General features: G+C 44.4%; 1 protein-coding gene across 1 annotated transcript; it reads left to right on the top strand.

The window, feature by feature from the left end:
- The first annotated feature begins 7,915 nt into the window (after nt 1-7,915).
- On the top strand, nt 7,916-17,742 carry cngb1a (cyclic nucleotide gated channel subunit beta 1a). The gene is made up of 18 exons (XM_038969522.1): nt 7,916-8,010; nt 8,268-8,369; nt 8,670-8,818; nt 8,980-9,186; nt 9,993-10,201; nt 10,456-10,506; nt 10,623-10,709; nt 10,823-10,887; nt 11,103-11,225; nt 11,412-11,553; nt 11,726-11,885; nt 12,068-12,165; nt 12,403-12,486; nt 12,651-12,769; nt 12,997-13,143; nt 15,203-15,386; nt 15,580-15,743; nt 17,736-17,742. Exons 1-18 carry the CDS (start codon nt 7,916-7,918, stop codon nt 17,740-17,742), a joined length of 2,193 nt encoding a protein of 730 aa, XP_038825450.1.
- Nucleotides 17,743-19,692: the final 1,950 nt, after the last annotated feature.

Here is a 19,692-nt window from a genome sequence, read left to right as displayed (position 1 = left end):
GTCAATTGAAATAAATATATTAGGCCCTAAACTATTGGATTTCATTTGACGAGGCAGGGGTGGGCCTGCCAGGTCCAGCCAATTAGAATGAGTTTTTCAACACAAAAGGGCTTTATTACAGACAGAAATACTCCTCCGCACCCTCCTCAGACGATCCTGCAGGTGGAGAAGCCGGATGTGGAGGTCCTGGGCTGGCATGGTTACACGTGGCCTGCGGTTGTGAGGCCGGTTGGATGTACTGCCAAATTCTCTAAAATGACGTTGGAGGTGGCTTATGGTAGAGAAATTAACATCCAATCCAATTGCATGCTCTCTCAAAACTTGAGACAGCTGCGTGACAAAACTATACATTTTAGGCCTTTTATTGTCCCCAGCACAAGATGCACCTTGGTAATGATCATGCTGTTTAATCAACTTCTTGATATACCACACCTGTCAGGTGGATGGATTATCTTGGCAAAGGAAAAATGCTCACTAACAGGGATGTAAACAAATTTGTGCACAAAATTTGAGAGAAATCAGCTTTTTGTGGAACATTTCTGCGATCTTTTACTTCAGCTCATGAAACATGGGACCAACACTTTACATGTTGCGTTTATATTTTTGTTCAATATATATGGACAGTGTTTGGGCACAAACTTGTAAAGCTGAACAATGTTAAGATTTATGGTAACACATATTGTTAACAGATTATTCAATGGTTACATATTATCGGCATCTTAACTCTGAACTGCATGGATTCAAAGCCAACATTCCATGCAGCGCTTTCTCCCCAGCTTGAGTGCTGATAGAGTTGGTAAGTGATCAAGTTTGAATGTCTAATTCCTAACCTTCTCATGGTCAAATCGTCCAGGTTGAAACTGCTTCACGAGAGCGACGAGAGCGTGGAGAATAAAAGTCCAGAGAAAAATAAAGTCATAGAAGTTACTGCCATTGAGAATATTCTGAGCATTGAAGACAACACTCTAATGGATATTGTAGTTGCTGAAGACAATGAGATATCTGACGACAACAAAGCTAAAGCTGTGGAGCCTAAAGTGGAGAATAAGATCACTGAGTAAGCCAAATCATTAGCAGGTAGAGGCTTATTCCTGCTTTGTTTTCAACACCAAGGCTACTCACGCCTCATGGCATTCCCATGCGGCTAAACGGTTTGCTGTCCCCACATACGCTCAGCTTTGTGGCTTTTACTGAACCCAAAGGCCAAAGAGTGATTTCTTTATTCTGTGGAGTTTAATTAAGATGACTATTTTGAGTGTTCAGAAGTAATGTCCATCCCCAGTCATGGTAGGTGGTAGATTCTTCCTCAGGAATTATCTCAAGCATAGTAGAATAAACACTGAGATATGACGCTGAGGAGGCGAAGACTTAGTAACGAAAGGCTATGTTATGATATCATACAGTGCCTTCAGAAAGTATTCACACCCCTTGACTTTTTCCACATTTTGTTGTGTTACAGCCTGAATTCGAAATGGATAAAAAATGTCAAAAAATCTCTCTCCCATCTACACACAATAACCCATAATAACAAAGTAAAAACGTGTTTTTAGACATTTTTGATTAAAAAAAAAAAAATGAGGTACAGAAATACCTCATTTACTTAAGTATTCAACCCCCGAGTCAACACATGTTAGAATCACCTTTGGCAGCTGTGAGTCTTTCTGAGTAAGTCTCCAAGAGCTTTGCACACCTGGATTGTATAATATTTGCACATTATAATTTTTTTTATTCTTCAAGCTCTGTCAAGTTGGTTGCTGATCATTGCAAGACAGCCATTTTCAAGTCTTGCCATAGATTTTCAAATCAAACGAAATTGTATTTGTCACATGCGCCGAATACAACAGGTGTAGACGTTACAGTGAAATGCTTAATTACAAGCCCTTAACCCTTAACCAATAATGTAGTTTTAAGAGAAGAAAAAAAATAAATTAAATAAAAGTAACAAATAATTAAAGAGCAGCAGTAAAATAACAATAGCGAGGCTATATACAGGGGGTACCGGTACAGAGTCAATGTGCAGGGTCACCGGTTAGTTGAGGTAATTTAGGTAATATGTACATGTAGGTAGAGTTATTAAAGTGACCATGCATAGATAATATCAGAGAGTAGCAGCAGCGTGAAAGGGGGGGGGGGGGGCAATGTAAATAGTCTGGTTAGCCATTTGATTAGATGTTCAGGAGTCTTATTGGCTTGGGGGTAGAGGCTGTTTAGAAGCCTCTTGGACCTAGACCTGGCGCTCTGGTACCGCTCGCCGTGCAGTAGCAGAGAGAACAGTCTATGACTAGGGTGGCTGGAGTCTTTGACAATTTTTAGGGCCTTCCTCTGACACCGCCTAGTATAGAGGTCCCGGGTGTCAGGAAGCTTGGCCCCAGTGATGTACTGGGAGGTACGCACTACCCTCTGTAGTGCCTTGCGGTCGGAGGCCGAGCAGTTGCCATACCAGGCAGTGATGCAACCCGTCAGGATGCTCTCGATGTTGCAGCTGTAGAACCTTTTGAGGATCTGAGGACCCATGCCAAATCTTTTCAGTCTCCTGAGAGGGAATAGGTTTTGTCGTGCCCTCTTCACGACTGTCTTGGTGTGTTTGGACCATGTTAGTTTGTTGGTGATGTGTACGCCAAGGTACTTGAAGCTCTCAACCTGCTCCACTACAGCCCCGTTGATGAGAATGGGGGTGTGCTCAGTCCTCTTTTTCCTGTAGTCCACAATCATCTCCTTTGTCTTGATCACGTTGAGGGAGAGGTTGTTGTCCTTGCACCACACGGTCAGGCCTCTGACCTTCTATAGGCTGTCTCATCGTTGTCAGTGATCAGGCCTACCGCTACAGTGTCATCTGCAAACTTTTCAAGTCGATTTAAGTCAAAACCGTAACTAGGCCACTCAAGAACATTCAATGTCGTCTTGGTAAGCAACTCCAGTGTATATTTGTCCTTGTGTTTTAGTTGATTGTCCTGCTGAAAGGTGAATTTGTCTCCCAGTGTCTGTTGGAAAGCAGACTGAACATTGTTTTTCTCTAGGATTGTGCCTGTGCTTAGCTCTATTCTGTTTTTTTTTTATATATATATAAAAACTCTCTAGTCCTTGCCGATGACAAGCATACCCATAACATGATGCAGCCACCACCATGCTTGAAAATATTAAGGAACGCATCTGAAGTCCGTAACACTGATGTGCCGAGCCCAAACCATTTGGGCTACAAACTAATATGACCCCACTGTGGAAAGGGGCAACTCTCACGATGCTCTGTTTTTCTCTACGACCCCCACAAGTGTCTCTGGACTCGTCTGAAGGTAACCTATACAAATGAATGGAAGTATGGAGATAGTTTTGTGCCAACCAAAATAAGCAGTTAAATATGTATTTTTAAAAAACTTGAATATATCCTGAGCTTTCTTATATCTCCTAGATGTACGACAGACACTTCAAAACCGTATCCCTTATGATAAAAAAAAAAGTGTATTTTTTGCCATTTATGAATGTGTTATTCAATGCGTTTCTGTGGGCTAATGTAGTAATGACCATATTCAATATATTATCAAATAATTTGTAAAAAAAATAATATATATATAATAAATATTTTCCATGTGTTAGGTTAGTAGAAATGCTTTACTCCTGAACTTATTTAGGCTTGCCATAACAAAGGGGTTGAATACTTATTGTTGCAAGACATTTCAGCTTTTCATTTTTTATTAATTTGTAAACATTTCAAAAGCATTTCCACATTGACATTATGGGGTATCGTATTTAGGCCAGTGCCACCAAATCTCGTTTCAAATCATTTTAAATTCAGGCTGTAACACAATTTTTTTTGGGGGGGGGGGAGTCAAGGGGTGTGAATACTTTCTGGAGGCATTGTTCAACATTGTTTACACTGTTACAGCCATCACTTGGGGGTTGAGCAATGAATTTACTAAGCAGCCTTAGTGCTATCTGCTGTTCAGTCTTTGGAGACTATAGAATGCTAGAGCAACAGTCCATAGGCCTAACAACAGTGCTTTGTGCCGAGCTTGAGAGCTGATAGAAATGGCGAGACGAGATCTTATTCAGTTTGACATGTCTCTTGTATTGCCTTGTGCCGCCAATTCCTCATTGAATCAGAGTGGACCTGAAAAGGTAGGTTCGAAAACCAAATTTAGACCATTAGGAATGACTTAGTCTCCAGATACTGTATTCTAATTGGAGGGCCGGCGGCGAGGCTAAGTATGACTAGTCTGGGATATGTTTAACTTTTTTCATTCTACACAAAACAATTGCTTCATTCATAAAAACATAGTTGAGATCGAACCCAATGTCAAACAGACAGAAGCCAATTCAAAGACAAAAGTCTATCATTCTCCCCAGTATCCATCCTCACACTCCCGAATGACAAATATTATCTTGATAATTCACTGCTGCTATGGCAACACTGTCCGAAATCCTCCCGTTCATACCTGTCTGATCTTGTTGCCGATGGCTCTCCTGATGATTTATCCAGAGTTTGTGATTGTCAGGGCAGTCATAGTTCACATCAAGCTCCCAAGTTTTTCCTCCAAAACCAACCAATCCGGTTATCAGAAATCAGACAAAACTCCAGGATTATTTGTTGTGAGGGTGAGACCACGCCCTGTATTTGACATTGTGTTTGCCAAACTTAAGAGGCAAACAGTCACAGAAGAAAGAGACCACATAGGTTCTGAGTAAGTTGTGTAATAGGGAACAATTTGTCGACATTGTTGTTGAGATATGGCTGTATCTGTTTCAGTGACGGATATAAATTGTTTTCTTAGCAGTGGAGAATTCATTATCTGCAATTGTGAGACATTGCATCTTGACATCTTACTCTGTATGCCCAGAGTGCATATGCCTATGGTAACACTGAGCTTTCCAGCAAGCAGCTCTAACGCCCTGGATCAGAGCTAGGCGGAGGCGTGTTTGTCCTAATTACTTTCTCTGCTTCACTTCCAGCACTAAGATTGCATTGATAGGTTCTCTCAGTGTTTAACGCTACTCCTATTGGCTATCACACAGTAAAGCTGCACTGATTGGACCACACTCCATCTCCAGGTGCCTGATGGATGTGTGTCCAGCCGAGGGGTCACCCGAGGTTGAGGCCTCCCCTGAACCAGAACCAGAGTCGCAAAATAAACAGTCTCCCCCAGCGACAGAGGCCCCGGCAGTGACCGAACAGCCAGAACCAGCCGACCAGAAGGCTCCACCTACTTCCGCAACTCCGGTAGGGAGCATTTTAACAGCCAATGGGTATCCTTGTCATTACACTGTAGTTACATGGGTGTTACTAATGCTATTACTATGGATAATGTTTTTTATGTTCCCCGCTCTCATTACAGGAAGAGGAAGGTGCCGACGAAGCAGGGTGTGAAGGTGAGTCTTCCTGCTTCATGTAATAAGAGGATGTTCAACAATGCTGAACAGTAGTGTGTATATAGTAAAGTATGTGGACACCAGCTCGTCAAACATCTCATTCCAAAATTATGGGGATTAATATGGAGTTGGTCTCCCCTTTGCTGCTATAACAGTCTCCACTCTTTTGGGAAGGCTTTCCACTAGATGTTTGAAAATTGCTGCAGGGACTTGCTTCCATTCAGCCACAAGAGCATTAGTGAGGTCGGGCACTGATGTTGGGCGATTAGGCATGGCTCGCAGTAGGCGTTCTAATTCACCCCAAATGTGTTCGATGAGGTTGAGGTCAGGGCTCTGTGCAGGTCAGTCAAGTTCTTCCACACTAAAGTCATTTCTGTATGGACCTCGCTTTGTGCACAGGGGCATTGTCATGCTGAAACAGGAAAGAGCCTTCTCCAAACTGTTGCCACAAAGTTGGAAGCACAGAATTGTCTAGAATGTCATTGTATGCTGTAGCACTAAGATTTTCCTTCACAGGAACTAAGGGGCTTAGCCCGAACCATGAAAAACCGCCCAAAACCATTATTCCTCCCCCACCAAACTTTACAGTTGGCACTATGCATTGGGGCAGGTAGCGTTCTCCTGGCATGCCAGATGGTGATGTGTGATTCATCACTCCAGAGAACGCATTTCCAATGCTACAGAGTCCAATGGCGGCAAGCTGTACACCACTCCAGCCCACACTTGGCATTGCACATGGTGATCTTAGGCTTGTGTGTACGGCTACTCGGCAAAGGAAACCCATTTGATGAAGATCCCGATGAACAGTTCTTGTGCTGACGTTGCTTCCAGAGGCAGTTTGGAACTCGGTAGTGAGTGTTGCAACCGAGGACAGACGATTTTTACTCTTCAGCACTAAAATGTCCCGTTCTGTGAGCTTGTGTTGCCTACCACTTCACGGCTGAGCCGTTGTTGCTCCGAGACATTTCCACTTCACAATAGTTGACAGTTGACCAGGGCAGCTCTAGTAGGTCAGAAATCTGACAAAATGACTTGTTGGAAAGGTGGCATCCTACTGTATGATGGTGGCATGTTGAAGGTCACTGAGCTCTTCAGTAAGGCCATTCTACTGCCAATGTTTGTCTATGGAGATTGCATGGCTGTGTGCTTGATTGTATTCACCTGTCAGCAACGGGTATGGCTGAAGTAGTCGAATCAACCAATTTGAAGGGGTGTCCACATACTTTGTATATATATTGTATATGACAGCACAATTACCAGACATTAAAACCACTACCACTAACTACTACTCTAACATTTTCGATCTTATCATGACTTCCTGTTTTGCTCGATTGTATTGATCTGATTGGCTGTCTGAACATGTCGCCGCCCAGTGCCCTCCAATTGCTCTCCAATCAGGAGCCTGCTCGTGCATATCCCCCACGCCTGCCAGTGCCTCGACAATCTCACCAAGTTGCTACGCGACAACAACCTGAACCCTCCTAAACTATCCACGCTCGCCCTGCCAGAAGAGCTAGCCCTGCTAAAACATGAGATGTCCGAGCTACCCAAGCAGGCGCGACAGTACTGCCAAATGATCCTCAATCGCCTCAACGGACTTAACCCAAACGCAGTGTCCCAAACCCAACCCCAGGAAGATGTCTCCAAGGAGTAACACTCCCTTCCCCTGTCCCAACGCCTGCCCCTCCCTGCAGACCTGGAGTTAGATTCATAAAATCAGTGTCAAATTAGATCAACCATCTCCTCAGAGCGCTGAGTCAAGTTTCACCTTTCCTGAGACCTCCCGACCCTATCCTGACCCCATCCTGACCCCTTGACCACCGCCCTCCACGTCTCTGCCGTCATGCTCTCTACCGTGCCCCCCTGCTTCATCGCGAAGAGCAGCAGCCATCCACCCACTGCTCAGGTGAACTGAACCCTCTAAAGGGTGAAATGTCCTGTGCCGTGCTGTTCTGTTCTGTGTTGTGCAATGCTGTGTCGTGTTGTGCCATGTCGTGCTGTGTTGTGTCGTTCTGTTCTTTCACATCAATGACAATAGCCTCTTTATTTTGACTTTTTAACTTTTTTTCTACATTGTAGAATAATAGTGAAGACATCAAAACTATGAAATAACAAATATGGGATCATGTAGCAACCCAAAAAGTGTTAAACAAATCAACACACTCTCCACATTTGAGACTCTTCAAAGTAGCCACCCACTGCCTCGATGACAGCCCCGGACACCCCTGGCACTCTCCCAACCAGCCTCGTGAAGAAGTCACCTGTAAATTCACAAAAGCCTCTTTATTGTTGTACTGAAGTTATCCCTGGACTAAGCAAACCCCATGGGTTCTAGAGTGTTTTCGTCATCATACAAAAGTTCTAGAACGCTTTCAAGTGTTGTTTCTAGAATTTTTAATCTGATAGCTCCGGGTTGTTGGTAGGTATCAACAGAACGCTCTTGAGTGAGTGTTCGAGAGTTCTAGAAAATAGTTCCTCGTGTTCTTCAGGGAGCGTTGGTAAGGACAGAGGAGGGAATGTGCTGCCAGCGGAGGATGTGGACAGAGACGTAGGGATGGAAGGGGGTCGCAACATCCCCCAGATCATCACCTCCCAGGACCCCCTGTCCATCTCTCTGACCGTGTCTCTCGCCCCCGTGACCAAGCACAGGTAAACGGACTATACACTCTGCTGCTTCAAAAGTCTATCTGATGATCATAGTAGCTGTACAGACTTGCTCTATGGTGATTTGCCTAGGATGACAGACAAACGTTTAATTTACTAGCCATATTGCCATAAAACCCCTCTCTCTTTTACTCACACATTCAGCAAAGCTGTGGCTGCAGAGTAAGTTATGGCAGCTTTGTTTGTGCAGTTTATCCTACCCTTGTCTCCTATTGCCTAACCTTGTATCGCCTTCCCCTTAGTGGCTCGCTCCTCCCGGTGGAAGAGAGAAGTGCTGAAGATGATGATGTTTTTGGTGTTGATGACTTAGAGATGCAGACCGGCCTCCTGACTGTGGAAGATGAGTGAGTGATGCCACACAGGCAAATGCACAAGACGCATGCAAAACCAGTGGAGGCTGCTGAGCGGAGGACAGCTCCTAACAATGGCTGGAACGGAGTAAATGGAAAGGCGTCATCCATTTGGAAACCATGTGTTTTGTGTATTTGATACCACTCAACCTATTCCGCTCCAGCCATTACCATGAGCCCGTCCTCCCCAATTAAGAAGCCACCAACCTCCTGTAATACAAACACGCACGCACACTCGCACGCATGTACACTTGCACACACTCACTCACTCACTGATGATGTCATATCCTGCAGGGATCGTCCAGCATCAGCGGCCAGCTATGGCAGTGTGATTGTCCATGAGAGAGTGACTACACTGGTCAAGCTGTTTAAGGCGAGGACGGTCCGCAAGAGGGAAAAACTGATGGACCCTGACGACTCTGAGGAAGACAGCCCTCAAACCAGTAGGTTACCACTAAACATGACCTTTAACCTGTGACCCTGACCCTTGAACTTACAACAAGCAAAATACACAGTTGCCAAATGATTTTGTCGAATGTACAAATGCAACCCTGACCCACATCCATTTTCACATAACCTATAACTTTTGACCTCTCACTCCCAGCCCCAGCCAAGGCACCCCCTCCCCCTCCTCCCCCAGAAGAGGACAAGGACATCTCAGCCCCGGTGGAGGAGGAAGAGGTGGAGGAGTACTGGGACTTCTATGGATACCCGATCAAAATCCTCAAACTTCCCAAAATGCCCCCACTTCCTAGTTGGCTTCAAACCATAGTGGACTTTCGTTTCCCTTCCAGCATCGACCCTTATACTGGTGAGTTACATACCAAAACATATTATACTTAAGCACTAAGGCCCGAGGTGAATATTCCACGGCTAAGGGCTGTTCTTATGCACGACGCAACGCAGAGTGCCTTGGCACACCCCTTAGCCGTGGTATACTGGCCATAAATCACAAACCCCTGAGGTGCCTTACTGCTATTATAAACTGGTTATCAACATAATTATACAGTAAACAAGTAATTTTGGGTCACACCCGTGGTATATTTAAGCGATATGGCCCTAGGGGGGTGTGGTATATTGCCAATATACCACTTTTAAGGGCTGTTCTTAGGCACGATGCAACGCGGATTGCCTGCATACAGCCCTTAGCCGTGATACATTAGCCATATGCTACAAACCCCAGAACAGTAAACAAGTAATTTCGTGTCATACCCACGGTATACGATCTAATATACCACGGCTTTCAGCTAATCAGTATCCAGGACAAAACTTTATAATAGTGGATAATATCCCTCACCAATTTTACTCCCATATACCCCAGTACCATTATACATTCCTATACAACACATGATACTTTACCGACATGACTTGCCTAGTTAAATTAAGGTTAAATAAAATACAAATAAAAATGACCAACTGGCTGATGAGTGCCTCTTACAGGCCCATCTCACTTCTGAATCTTGACAATAAAATATTAACTATCTTCACCAACCTGACCGTGAGCCCTGATACTCATGTAATGAAATCATAATATACCTTTTAGCCCCCACTGAGTTTTTATATTCATGCTGTAGTTGACTCTGCTCTGCTATGTTTGTGCCTCTTGTCTCCCTATAGACCTGGTCTACGTGGTGTGGCTGTTCTTTGTGATGATGGCATGGAACTGGAACGTGTGGCTGATCCCGGTGCGCTGGGCCTTCCCCTACCAGACTGCAGACAACATCTACTGGTGGCTGTTTATGGACTACACCTGTGACCTTATCTACATCACCGACATCCTGGTCTTTCAGCCCCGCCTGGAGTTTGTACGCGGAGGAGATATTGTGGTAAGGGGGATCTGGATACTCACGTATACTGTAGGCAATCACATACGCACAACGCTTATACAGAGAGGCACATATACACAAACAGGCCCTCACACAAACAGGCCCTCTATGGCAAGTAGTACTAGAAAATGTATGCCAACACAGACAATCATACACACAGATTCAGAAACACTTCTAAAAAAACACACATACACGTACATGTTTGTAGACACAAGGAACGAAACGATGTTTTAATTTCTTCTCTTTTCTTGCAGTGTGACAAAAAGGACATGAGAGACAACTACATGACAACAGAACGATTCAAGGTGAGGATGGAGCTACACCGTTTCTACTTGTTGACTAGGCTGGCAGATAAGTAACTCTACATTTCTCAGATGGACGTGAGGAGTGTTGGTTTGTAGAGGAATGATTTGTCTTTCAGATGGATTGTATCAGTATGTTCCCCATGGAGATATTTTACTACTTTACTGGAGTTAACTCGCTCCTCAGATTCCCCCGCCTACTGAAGGTACACACACACACACACACACACACACACACACACACACACACACACGTACATTCTTTGTAGTGCTTCGATCTTAGTGATTAGTGACCGATGCCTCTCTTTCTCTGTTTCAGTACATGGCTTTCTTTGAGTTCAACGACCGTTTGGAAGCAGTAATGAAGAAAGCCTACATCTACAGGTCCCAGAGAGGGACACATAAAACACACTCTGACCATCAACCACACATACCTACACTACACAGGACATTCGCTCGACACAAAACACTCAGCAGAGAAAACTCTACACAAACACACTCAAAACACAATACACATAGTTAGCCAGCAGAGGGTACTGTAGCCCTTACTGAGCTTGAGTAACTTTTTCTCATTCCCCTCCTCTCTCTCTCCCTCTCAGAGTGATCCTGACCACTTCCTACCTGTTGTATTCTCTCCACATCAACGCCTGTCTGTTCTATTGGGGTTCTGACTACGAGGGGCTCGGGTCCACTAAGTGGGTCTACAACGGCAAAGGGAACAGGTGAGGAGAATATCGCTAAACAGTCACAAAACAGTGAAAAACCTCATACCAACCACATTACCACAAAACATCCAGCTTTTTCCAAGTCCTCTTCTGCGGTCACATTTCAAAATGTTTATTTATCCCAGACGTGTGTGCGTTTGTCGGACATCTGTGTGCATACAGTACCTCTGTCTGTGTGCCCAGTTATATCCGGTGTTACTACTTTGCTGTGAAGACCCTGATCACCATCGGTGGTCTCCCGGACCCAACCACCGTGTTCGAGATCACATTCCAGCTAGTCAACTATTTTGTTGGCGTCTTTGCTTTCTCCATCATGATTGGTCAGGTAGGTGCAGCAAAAACAATTCATGTTCATTAGGGCATGCCATAGCAAAACGTTTTCCAACAGAAAATAATGGCTCAGATTGATGGCTCAGATAGTATGTTCTTGTTTCTGAGCGTTTTGTTCCATTTCATGCCTACTGAACATAAGGCTTGTTGTTCTGCTGTTGTTCCAGATGAGAGATGTGGTGGGGGCTGCCACAGCGGGACAGAACTACTACCGGGCCTGTATGGACAACACCATCAAGTACATGACCTCCTACCACATCCCCACAGAGGTCCAGAACCGAGTCAAGACCTGGTACGACTACACCTGGCAAATACAGGGCATGCTGGGTGAGGAACGTTGGCTAAATGTTGTGAGAGTGCTGCATGGCGAAACGTTACGAAGATGCTGTTTTTGTTATTGGCCTATTTGCTCGCTCACCATCCCCCTATCTCTTTCCTTCTCTCTGTCCATCTGTCTCCCTCCTTACCTTTATCCCTCTTGCTGTCTCTTGGTCTCTCTCTCTCTACAGATGAGCAGGAGCTGTTGATCCAGCTGCCAGATAAGATGAGGATGGACATGGCTGTGGATGTTAACTACTCCATTGTGAGTAAAGTGGCCCTGTTCCAGGTAAGGGAAAGAGTCCAACGCAGGAACTCAGGCATTGCAGCCCTCGTCTTTGTCAAATCTTCAATAATACATACTATACTCTCTCTCTCTCTCTCTCTCTCTCTCTCTCTCTCTCTCTCTCTCTCTCTCTCTCTCTCTCTCTCTCTCTCTCTCTCTCTCTCTCTCTCTCTCTCTCTCTCTCTCTCTCTCTCTCTCTCTCTCTCTCTCTTTCTTTCTTTCTTTCTTTCTTTCTTTCAGGGCTGTGACAGACAGATGATCTTTGACATGTTGATGAGGCTCAAGTCTGTGGTCTACCTGCCTGGGGACTTTGTCTGTAAAAAGGTAGGCCAATGGAGTGATGCCCTCCACCCTCCCCATCACAGCTTTACCCCAAGCTTAGCCTAAATCACTTGCAAATAGACCATTCTCCCTCTGTAAACCATACATCTAATTGTACCTGTGTGTGTTTGCTATGATCTATGATCTATAATGTGCTGTGTGGGCAGGGTGAGATCGGCAGGGAGATGTATATCATCAAGCAGGGGGAGGTTCAGGTGGTGGGAGGACCTGATTTGAAGACTGTGTTTGTGACAATCAGGGCCGGCTCTGTGTTTGGAGAAATCAGGTGAGCGCTCCCCCTTAATCCCTGGTCCAAATGTTTTCCTCATATACAGTATCATGTACTGGAATATCTAAGGGCTGTACATTGTACACAATCCCAATGAACCTGTTTCAGCACTCATGCATGCAATAATGTGCATGCTACGTCTCTAGCTTGCCTCTAGCATGTCACTAAGCATGTGTTTGGTGTTTGTTTGGCATGTAACCCATATATGTCCTCCGATTGGACAGCTTGCTGGCAGGGGGCGGGGGGAACAGACGCACGGCCAATGTGATGGCTCACGGATTCGCTAACCTCTTCATCCTGGATAAGAGGGACCTCTCAGACATCCTGGTGCACTACCCCGAGTCCCAGAAACTCCTCCGCAAGAAGGCCAAGTGAGGGGGTGACCTCTCGAATCCAACGCTCCTACCCTTTCCAGTTCACCTATCCCTCTCTTCTTACCCAGGACACAGCCAAAAGGCCTGAGGGGGAAGGTCAAATGGACGGGCTGGAACGTGGGATATGAGTCTTGGGGAAGGGTGGAGGGGATGGTTAACCTACACCACAGCCAACACACATCCCACTACATATTGTACGTAGCGCTTCTGATCATACCCACCGATCTTGTGATCGCTCACATGATGGCGAGGCAAAAGGTGCTCTCTCTTTACCATAGCCCCTATCTCTCCGCTTCATCTCTTCATCCATCTGTCACTATCTCCCTCTGTCTTTGTCCATTCTGTAGCTCTTTCCCTCTCTACTGTAATTCTCTCTCTCTCTTTGATAATGTTTAAGAGGAGTTTGAGCTCCTGATGAAGTATTATTGGTTTAAGTGAGAGGCTGGCAGAAGTTAGGAGGGAATAATGTCTGGATAAACAGACAGTCTCATGAGCTGCTCTAACTCATCCGTGGCATCAATTTACCTCATAAGTGAGGACAGGGCGTGTGTGTGTGTGTGTGTGCGTGCGTGCGTGCATGCATAGTACCGGTCAAAAGTTTGAACACACCTACTCATGCAATGGTTTTTCTTTATTTTTACTATTTTCTACATAGTATAGTGAAGACATCAATAATAGTGAAGACATCAAAATGAGCCTTCCACAAGCTTCCCACAATAAATTGGATGAATTTTGGCCCTTTCCTCTTGACAGAGCTGGTGTAACTGAGTCAGGTTTGGAGGCCTCTTTGCTCGCACATGCTTTTTCAGTTCTGCCAACACAACTCTGTCTCCTAGAGATGAACGTACTTTGGTGTGAAAAGTGCAAATCAATCCCAGAACAACAGCAAAGGACCTTATGAAGATGCTGGAGGAAACAGGTACAAAAGTATATATATCCACAGTAAAACGAGTCCTATATCGACATAACCTGAAAGGCCGCTCAGCAAGGAAGAAGCCAAGGCTCCAAAACCGCCATAAAAAGCCAGACTACGGTTTGCAACTGCACATGGGGACAAAGATTGTACTTTTTGGAGAAATGTCCTCTGGTCTGATGAAACACAAATAGGACTGTTTGGCCATAATGCCCATCGTTATGTTTGGAGGAAAAAGGGGGAGGCTTGCAAGCCGAAGAACACCATGCCAACCGTGAAGCACGGGGGTGGCAGCATAATGTTGTGGGGGTGCTTTGCTGCAAGAGGGACTGGTGCACTTCACAAAATAGATGGCATCATGAGGGTGGAAAATTATGTGGATATATTGAAGCAACATCTCAAGACATCAGTCAGGAAGTTAAAGTGTGGTCGCAAATGGGTCTTCCAAATGGACAATGACCCCAAGCATACTTCCAAAGTTGTGGCAAAATGGCTAAAGGACAACAAAGTCAAGGTATTGGAGTGGCCATCACAAAGCCCTGACCTCAATCCCATAGAAAATGTGTGGGCCGAACTGAAAAAGCATGTGCGAGCAAGGAGTCCTATAAACCTGACTCAGTTACACCAGCTCTGTCAAGAGGAAAGGGCCAAAATTCACCCAACTTATTGTGGGAAGCTTGTGGAAGGCTACACGAACCGTTTGACCCAAGTTAAACCATTTAAAGGCAATGCTACCAAATACTGAGTGCATGTAAACTTCTGACCCACTGGGAATGTGATGAAAGAAATAAAAGCTGAAATAAATCATTCTCTCTACTATTATTCTGACATTTCACATTCTTAAAATAAAGTGGTGATCCTAACTGACCTAAGACAGGGAATTTTTACTCTGATTAAATGTCAGGAATTGTGAAAAACTGAATTTAAATGCATTTGGCTAAGGTGTATGTAAACTTCCGACTTCAACTGTATCCAGTGTATTAGTTTGTGTGTGTATACCACATATGTGCATGCCTAAATGTTTCAAGCCCACAAAATGCATCAATGTACACAGTGTGTATGCACAGGGAGACCATATCTAAAAGCTTTACCTCAGTATGACTGACCTGACCACAACTTTTCCCTGCCTTCCTCCCTTTCCAGGAAAATGCTGACGAAGGATAAGAAGCCAGAGGAAAAGGCAGAGGCGAAGGAGACTGCCGAGGTGATCCCAGACAGGCCAGAGACCCCCAAGCTGTTCAAAGCAGCCCTGGTGGTTACAGAGCAGGCAGGCATTAAGGGCACCTTCGCCAAGCTGAAAGAGGGCTACAAACCTGCCGAGACTGGGGTAAACAGTACACACATGCATTAGCATGCACACACCTAGTGTCATACACACAACACACCTACCTCTGTGTCTGTCCCCAACTCTCCCTTCTCACACCCTCCCTCCTACTCTCTCTTTTTTTCTGGGTGGATGAAAATGGTCTGATATCAATCTTTGTTCTCTCTCTCACCCCCAAACCCCCATCTACCCCCAGTCCTCTGGACTCCCCATACCTCCTCCCTCCCTGATGGTGCACCGTCGCTCCCCCATCCCCCCTACAGATGCCCGGGTCGAGGATGACGAAGATGCGGTTTCCGAGACGACCGACAGCATGATGCTCATCCGCATGACACGCCGTCACAAAGGCGAGGAGCTCCTGTCCGTCGAGCAGAAGCAGCCTGGAGATGAAGAGGAGGAGATGGAGAAGAAGTAGGAGACAGAGAAGGAAATTGACAGAAAGAGAAGGGGAAGAAATGTTGTGATCCCCAATACTCTTCTATACTCTTCTGTGTGTATATTGACTGAGATTTCGGACCGAAATGGCAACAAAAAAAACATTATTTCTCTATTGCCACGTTCACTTCATGTCAGAAACTCTGGATCTCCGAGTCAATACGAACGTAAGTTATTTGCGTAGAGCTTCCTATTGGTAGATAATGATACTTCCCAAGTGGGAAACTCGGGTATCATCTTTCTATAACGAGTAAACAAGTCCGAAATGTCTACGTTTCTGACATGACGTGAACACGGCATATGTCCCCCTCGGTAAAGTTCACTTTACAGAGTTATCCTTTCATATTCTGGGACATTCTGTGTGCCCCTTCTGTTCCCTCACTCTCTTGTGGTCTCACTGATGTTGTGTGTGTTAAATGCGTTTTAGTACCTTAAAGCGGCAATTAGCAGTTGAAACAATAATGAGTACTTCCCGTCCCTTTTTCGGTAAAAAGCTGAGGGATGGGGCTGGAGAAATGAAACCGCTGTCAAATTCATAGACAGAGCTATGGATGGAAGGATTAACCGTCAATAATATCAAAATGTAGTGTTATACATGTTTTGTGGCTATATTGTGTTTGTTTACATTTGCTTTGTTTACAAACGTTGAAGTAAAACAAGCTTATATTTTGGGTTCTGATGGAGTGTGATAGTTGAACTAAACTCATGAGACATTTATAAGTTATATTCTTCAAGAATGAATGGGTACATATCATTAATTTATATGTACAAGAAAATGTATGTAGCAACTGCAGATTTCCCCTTTAATCCTTATTGATGCTTCATAATCCTATATAGCCTTTACTTGTTATAAAACTCCATTACCCAGGGGGCTTAGCTCCAGGTCTGCTACTGCTTCCTGCTTCTAAGTACTGCCACTCTCCCCAAGTACCTGTGACAGAGGCAATATGTCCTTAACCAAAACCTAGACGTTGCTGGTTTCTATATTTTAGCCATTCCTTTTTAAAAGAGAGGCCATTTTCTTTTGTAGTCTGTGTCACAAGAGTGACCACTAGTCTACAACAATGTTTAGCATTTAATCTTTGGGAAAACATCTGTGTTTCTCTTATCTGAGGAATATGGGAAAACTTTTTTTTTTTCTTATTTGAACTCTAAGAGTGAGTGGTCCTGTGTTGGTTTTCTTTGGTGCCGTGATGCGTCACACTAGTCGAAATCTGATTGGCTGATTCAGGGTCATGCCACGTGTCCTCCTGTCTGACACAGCAGGAGCACAAATGGGTTTCAATGAATTTACTGAGTTACTGAGTTGTGGTCAGAGAGAGAGAGAGAGAGAGAGAGAGAGAGTGTGTGTGTGTGTGTGTGTGTGTGTGTGTGTGTGTGTGTGTGTGTGTGTGTGTGTGTGTGTGTGTGTGTGTGTGTGTGTGTGTGTGTGTGTGTGTGTGTGTGTGTGTGTGTGTGTGTGTGTGTGTGTGTGTGAAATGTGGAAATGAGTGTGTATGAGCAGGAAGAGGTGCAGAAAGCCAGAGGAAGTGTTCATTGTGTTCGTCTCAACCAAACGGGAAAAGGCAGAATAAAAAGGCGGGAATAAAACAATGCTGAGCAAGCCTCAGAACGAACCTCTGTCCAATGCTGTGCTTACATCTCAGGGTGTGATGAAGTGTGTGCTTACTTGTGGTCGGAGTCACATTTGAACTGACGTTACAGTTAAAACTCTCCAACCCCTTCCCATATCTATCAGTGACCTTAAGTCATAGACACGTAGTGGGTTGTCATAGTGGGTTGTTTTTACACACTATAGCATACTTCAGCCAAAAGAAGATGACTAGGTGCTATTAGAAGATGTAGGACTAGATTCAATCCGTATCGCAGAAGTAGGATATTGAGTAAGATCTGCGTTATTTGTTTCCGCATTCACAGATACTAGATTCATGGTAAAACTATGCACATGACGGCTCAATCGAAAATGACTTTTACATTTTAACGTGGATCTTCCTAGATACTTCCGTGGTACGGATCGAATCCAGCCCTTAAGCGTAATGCTCAGGGATTATGCCCATGTTTCATGTTTTTATCAGACTGTTTTTAACGTGGATATATATCAGTCGACTGGACGTGCTTTTTTGTGTCATTTTCAACTGAGAAAGGATCGTTTTGAACCATTTTGGAAATGAAAGCTTGTGAATCCAAAGTCAAGCATTTATAGATATTTTTTGTTGTTGTTTAGTGTTTATATAATATCTTTGGAACCAACAGCTGAATAAAACTGGCTATGTAAACTCCCTTGTTGGATTCAGATAGATTTTTGATAATGAAGAATGTTTTATAGATGACAATTTGCCTAGTATTGTAGTAGGTATGGTGAATGCATATGTAAGCAGCTTGTAAACAATAAAAATATTGCGCTTACTGAAGATTGTGTAAAGTGAGAGAGAGAGAGAGAGAGAGAGAGAGAGAGAGAGAGAGAGAGAGAGAGAGAGAGAGAGAGAGAGAGACAGAGAGAGAGAGAGAGAGAGAGAGAGAGAGAGAGAGAGAGAGAGAGAGAGAGAGAGAGACAGAGAGAGCCCACCTGCATCCTAGGTCCGCCAGTCGCTATAGGTCAGAACTGTGGTAAAATAAAGGCAACAAAGTGATCACTTGATATACATCTTTTTATGCTCTCATGATTTGCATTAGGACCACTGGTTTGTAATGAAGACGTTTCAGGGCACAGTAAAAAAACTGTTTTGCTTCAGTTTTGAGCTTTTGACTGGTCTCCTAAACGGGACATTCGCATGAGTAAAGCACAGCACAGATCAGTAAACAGAAATGCATTCATTGTGCTGTAGTTTTTTTTGACCAATGAGAAAGTCAAGGAAACACGCTGCGGGGAAAATATATTCTGTGCGCAAATACCCCTTGCCGAGGCCCTATCTTCTTCTTCTGAGGTTTAACGGCGGTTGGCATCCAATTTGTTGCATTACCGCCACCTACTAGACTGGAGTACAACTCCCTTCTACTTTACTTGAAAAATAAAAATGTACTAAATAAATAATCTAACACTATATACTCACTAATTTCTAAATTATATAACATAAAATGAACACCACCCTACTCCACTAATTAAATATATTTATTCCTACCTCATGCCATCCCCCTGAAAGGACAGGAGATCACCACTTAACACACCCTGTAACTCTTCTGATGTCAAGTCTCGCACACCCAAATACCTCTCTGCAGCTGCCACCACAACCTCAATTTACAGAGACTTCCGTTCCATGCCTACAGTACAATTGATAACCATTGCTATAAATCCAATCTTACTGAAACTTATTTCACTGTTTGGCCTATCCCTCTGTACTGGTATATCTCTACTACTCTCACCACTCCTCCCCCTTAACCCATCTTCCTCAACTTTCTTCACTGCCTCAGCATATGACAACTTCTGCACTACTGTAACCCTGGAAACCTCAACCTGCCTCTCTCACACGGGACATTTCTGATCCCCAGCCCCATGGACACCCCTACAATTAACACACTCCACTACTTTCCCCAATACTACACATTCCTTTGTCTCGTGCCCTTCTGCACATTTCTCACACCTTGGACCCTCCCTCCTACACACTGCTGCCACATGCCCATAAGCTTGACACCTGTAACATCTTAATGTCTTCGGCACATACGCTCGTACAGGATACCTTATATATCCTATATTTCACTGTCAGGCAAACACTCAACTTTAAAACTCAAAAGAACAGACAATGACCCTTCTGTTTACCCACTCTCGCCACCCTGTCTGCGTCACATCAAACGACGAGCATCATATACACCGGGAATCTTTGCCCTCAGCTGGTCAACGTTTATATCTACTGCCACCCCAGTTATCACTCCTTTCATA

This window comes from Salvelinus namaycush, chromosome 30 (genome assembly GCF_016432855.1).
Source record: "Salvelinus namaycush isolate Seneca chromosome 30, SaNama_1.0, whole genome shotgun sequence".
NCBI classification, from domain to species: Eukaryota; Metazoa; Chordata; class Actinopteri; order Salmoniformes; family Salmonidae; genus Salvelinus; species Salvelinus namaycush.
Note: the sequence above shows the minus strand (reverse complement) of the source record. Positions and strands in the feature narration are given on the sequence as shown.

What these genes read in the sequence shown, in the direction of transcription:
- cngb1a (XM_038969522.1), top strand. Translation starts at nt 7,916, where the DNA reads ATGGAAGGGGGTCGCAACATCCCCCAGATCATCACCTCCCAGGACCCC. An exon ending in CAGCATCGACCCTTATACTG is followed by an intron (nt 9,187 to 9,992) that starts GTGAGTTACATA and finishes GTCTCCCTATAG; the next exon opens with ACCTGGTCTACGTGGTGTGG. An exon ending in TCTGTGTTTGGAGAAATCAG is followed by an intron (nt 12,770 to 12,996) that starts GTGAGCGCTCCC and finishes CCGATTGGACAG; the next exon opens with CTTGCTGGCAGGGGGCGGGG.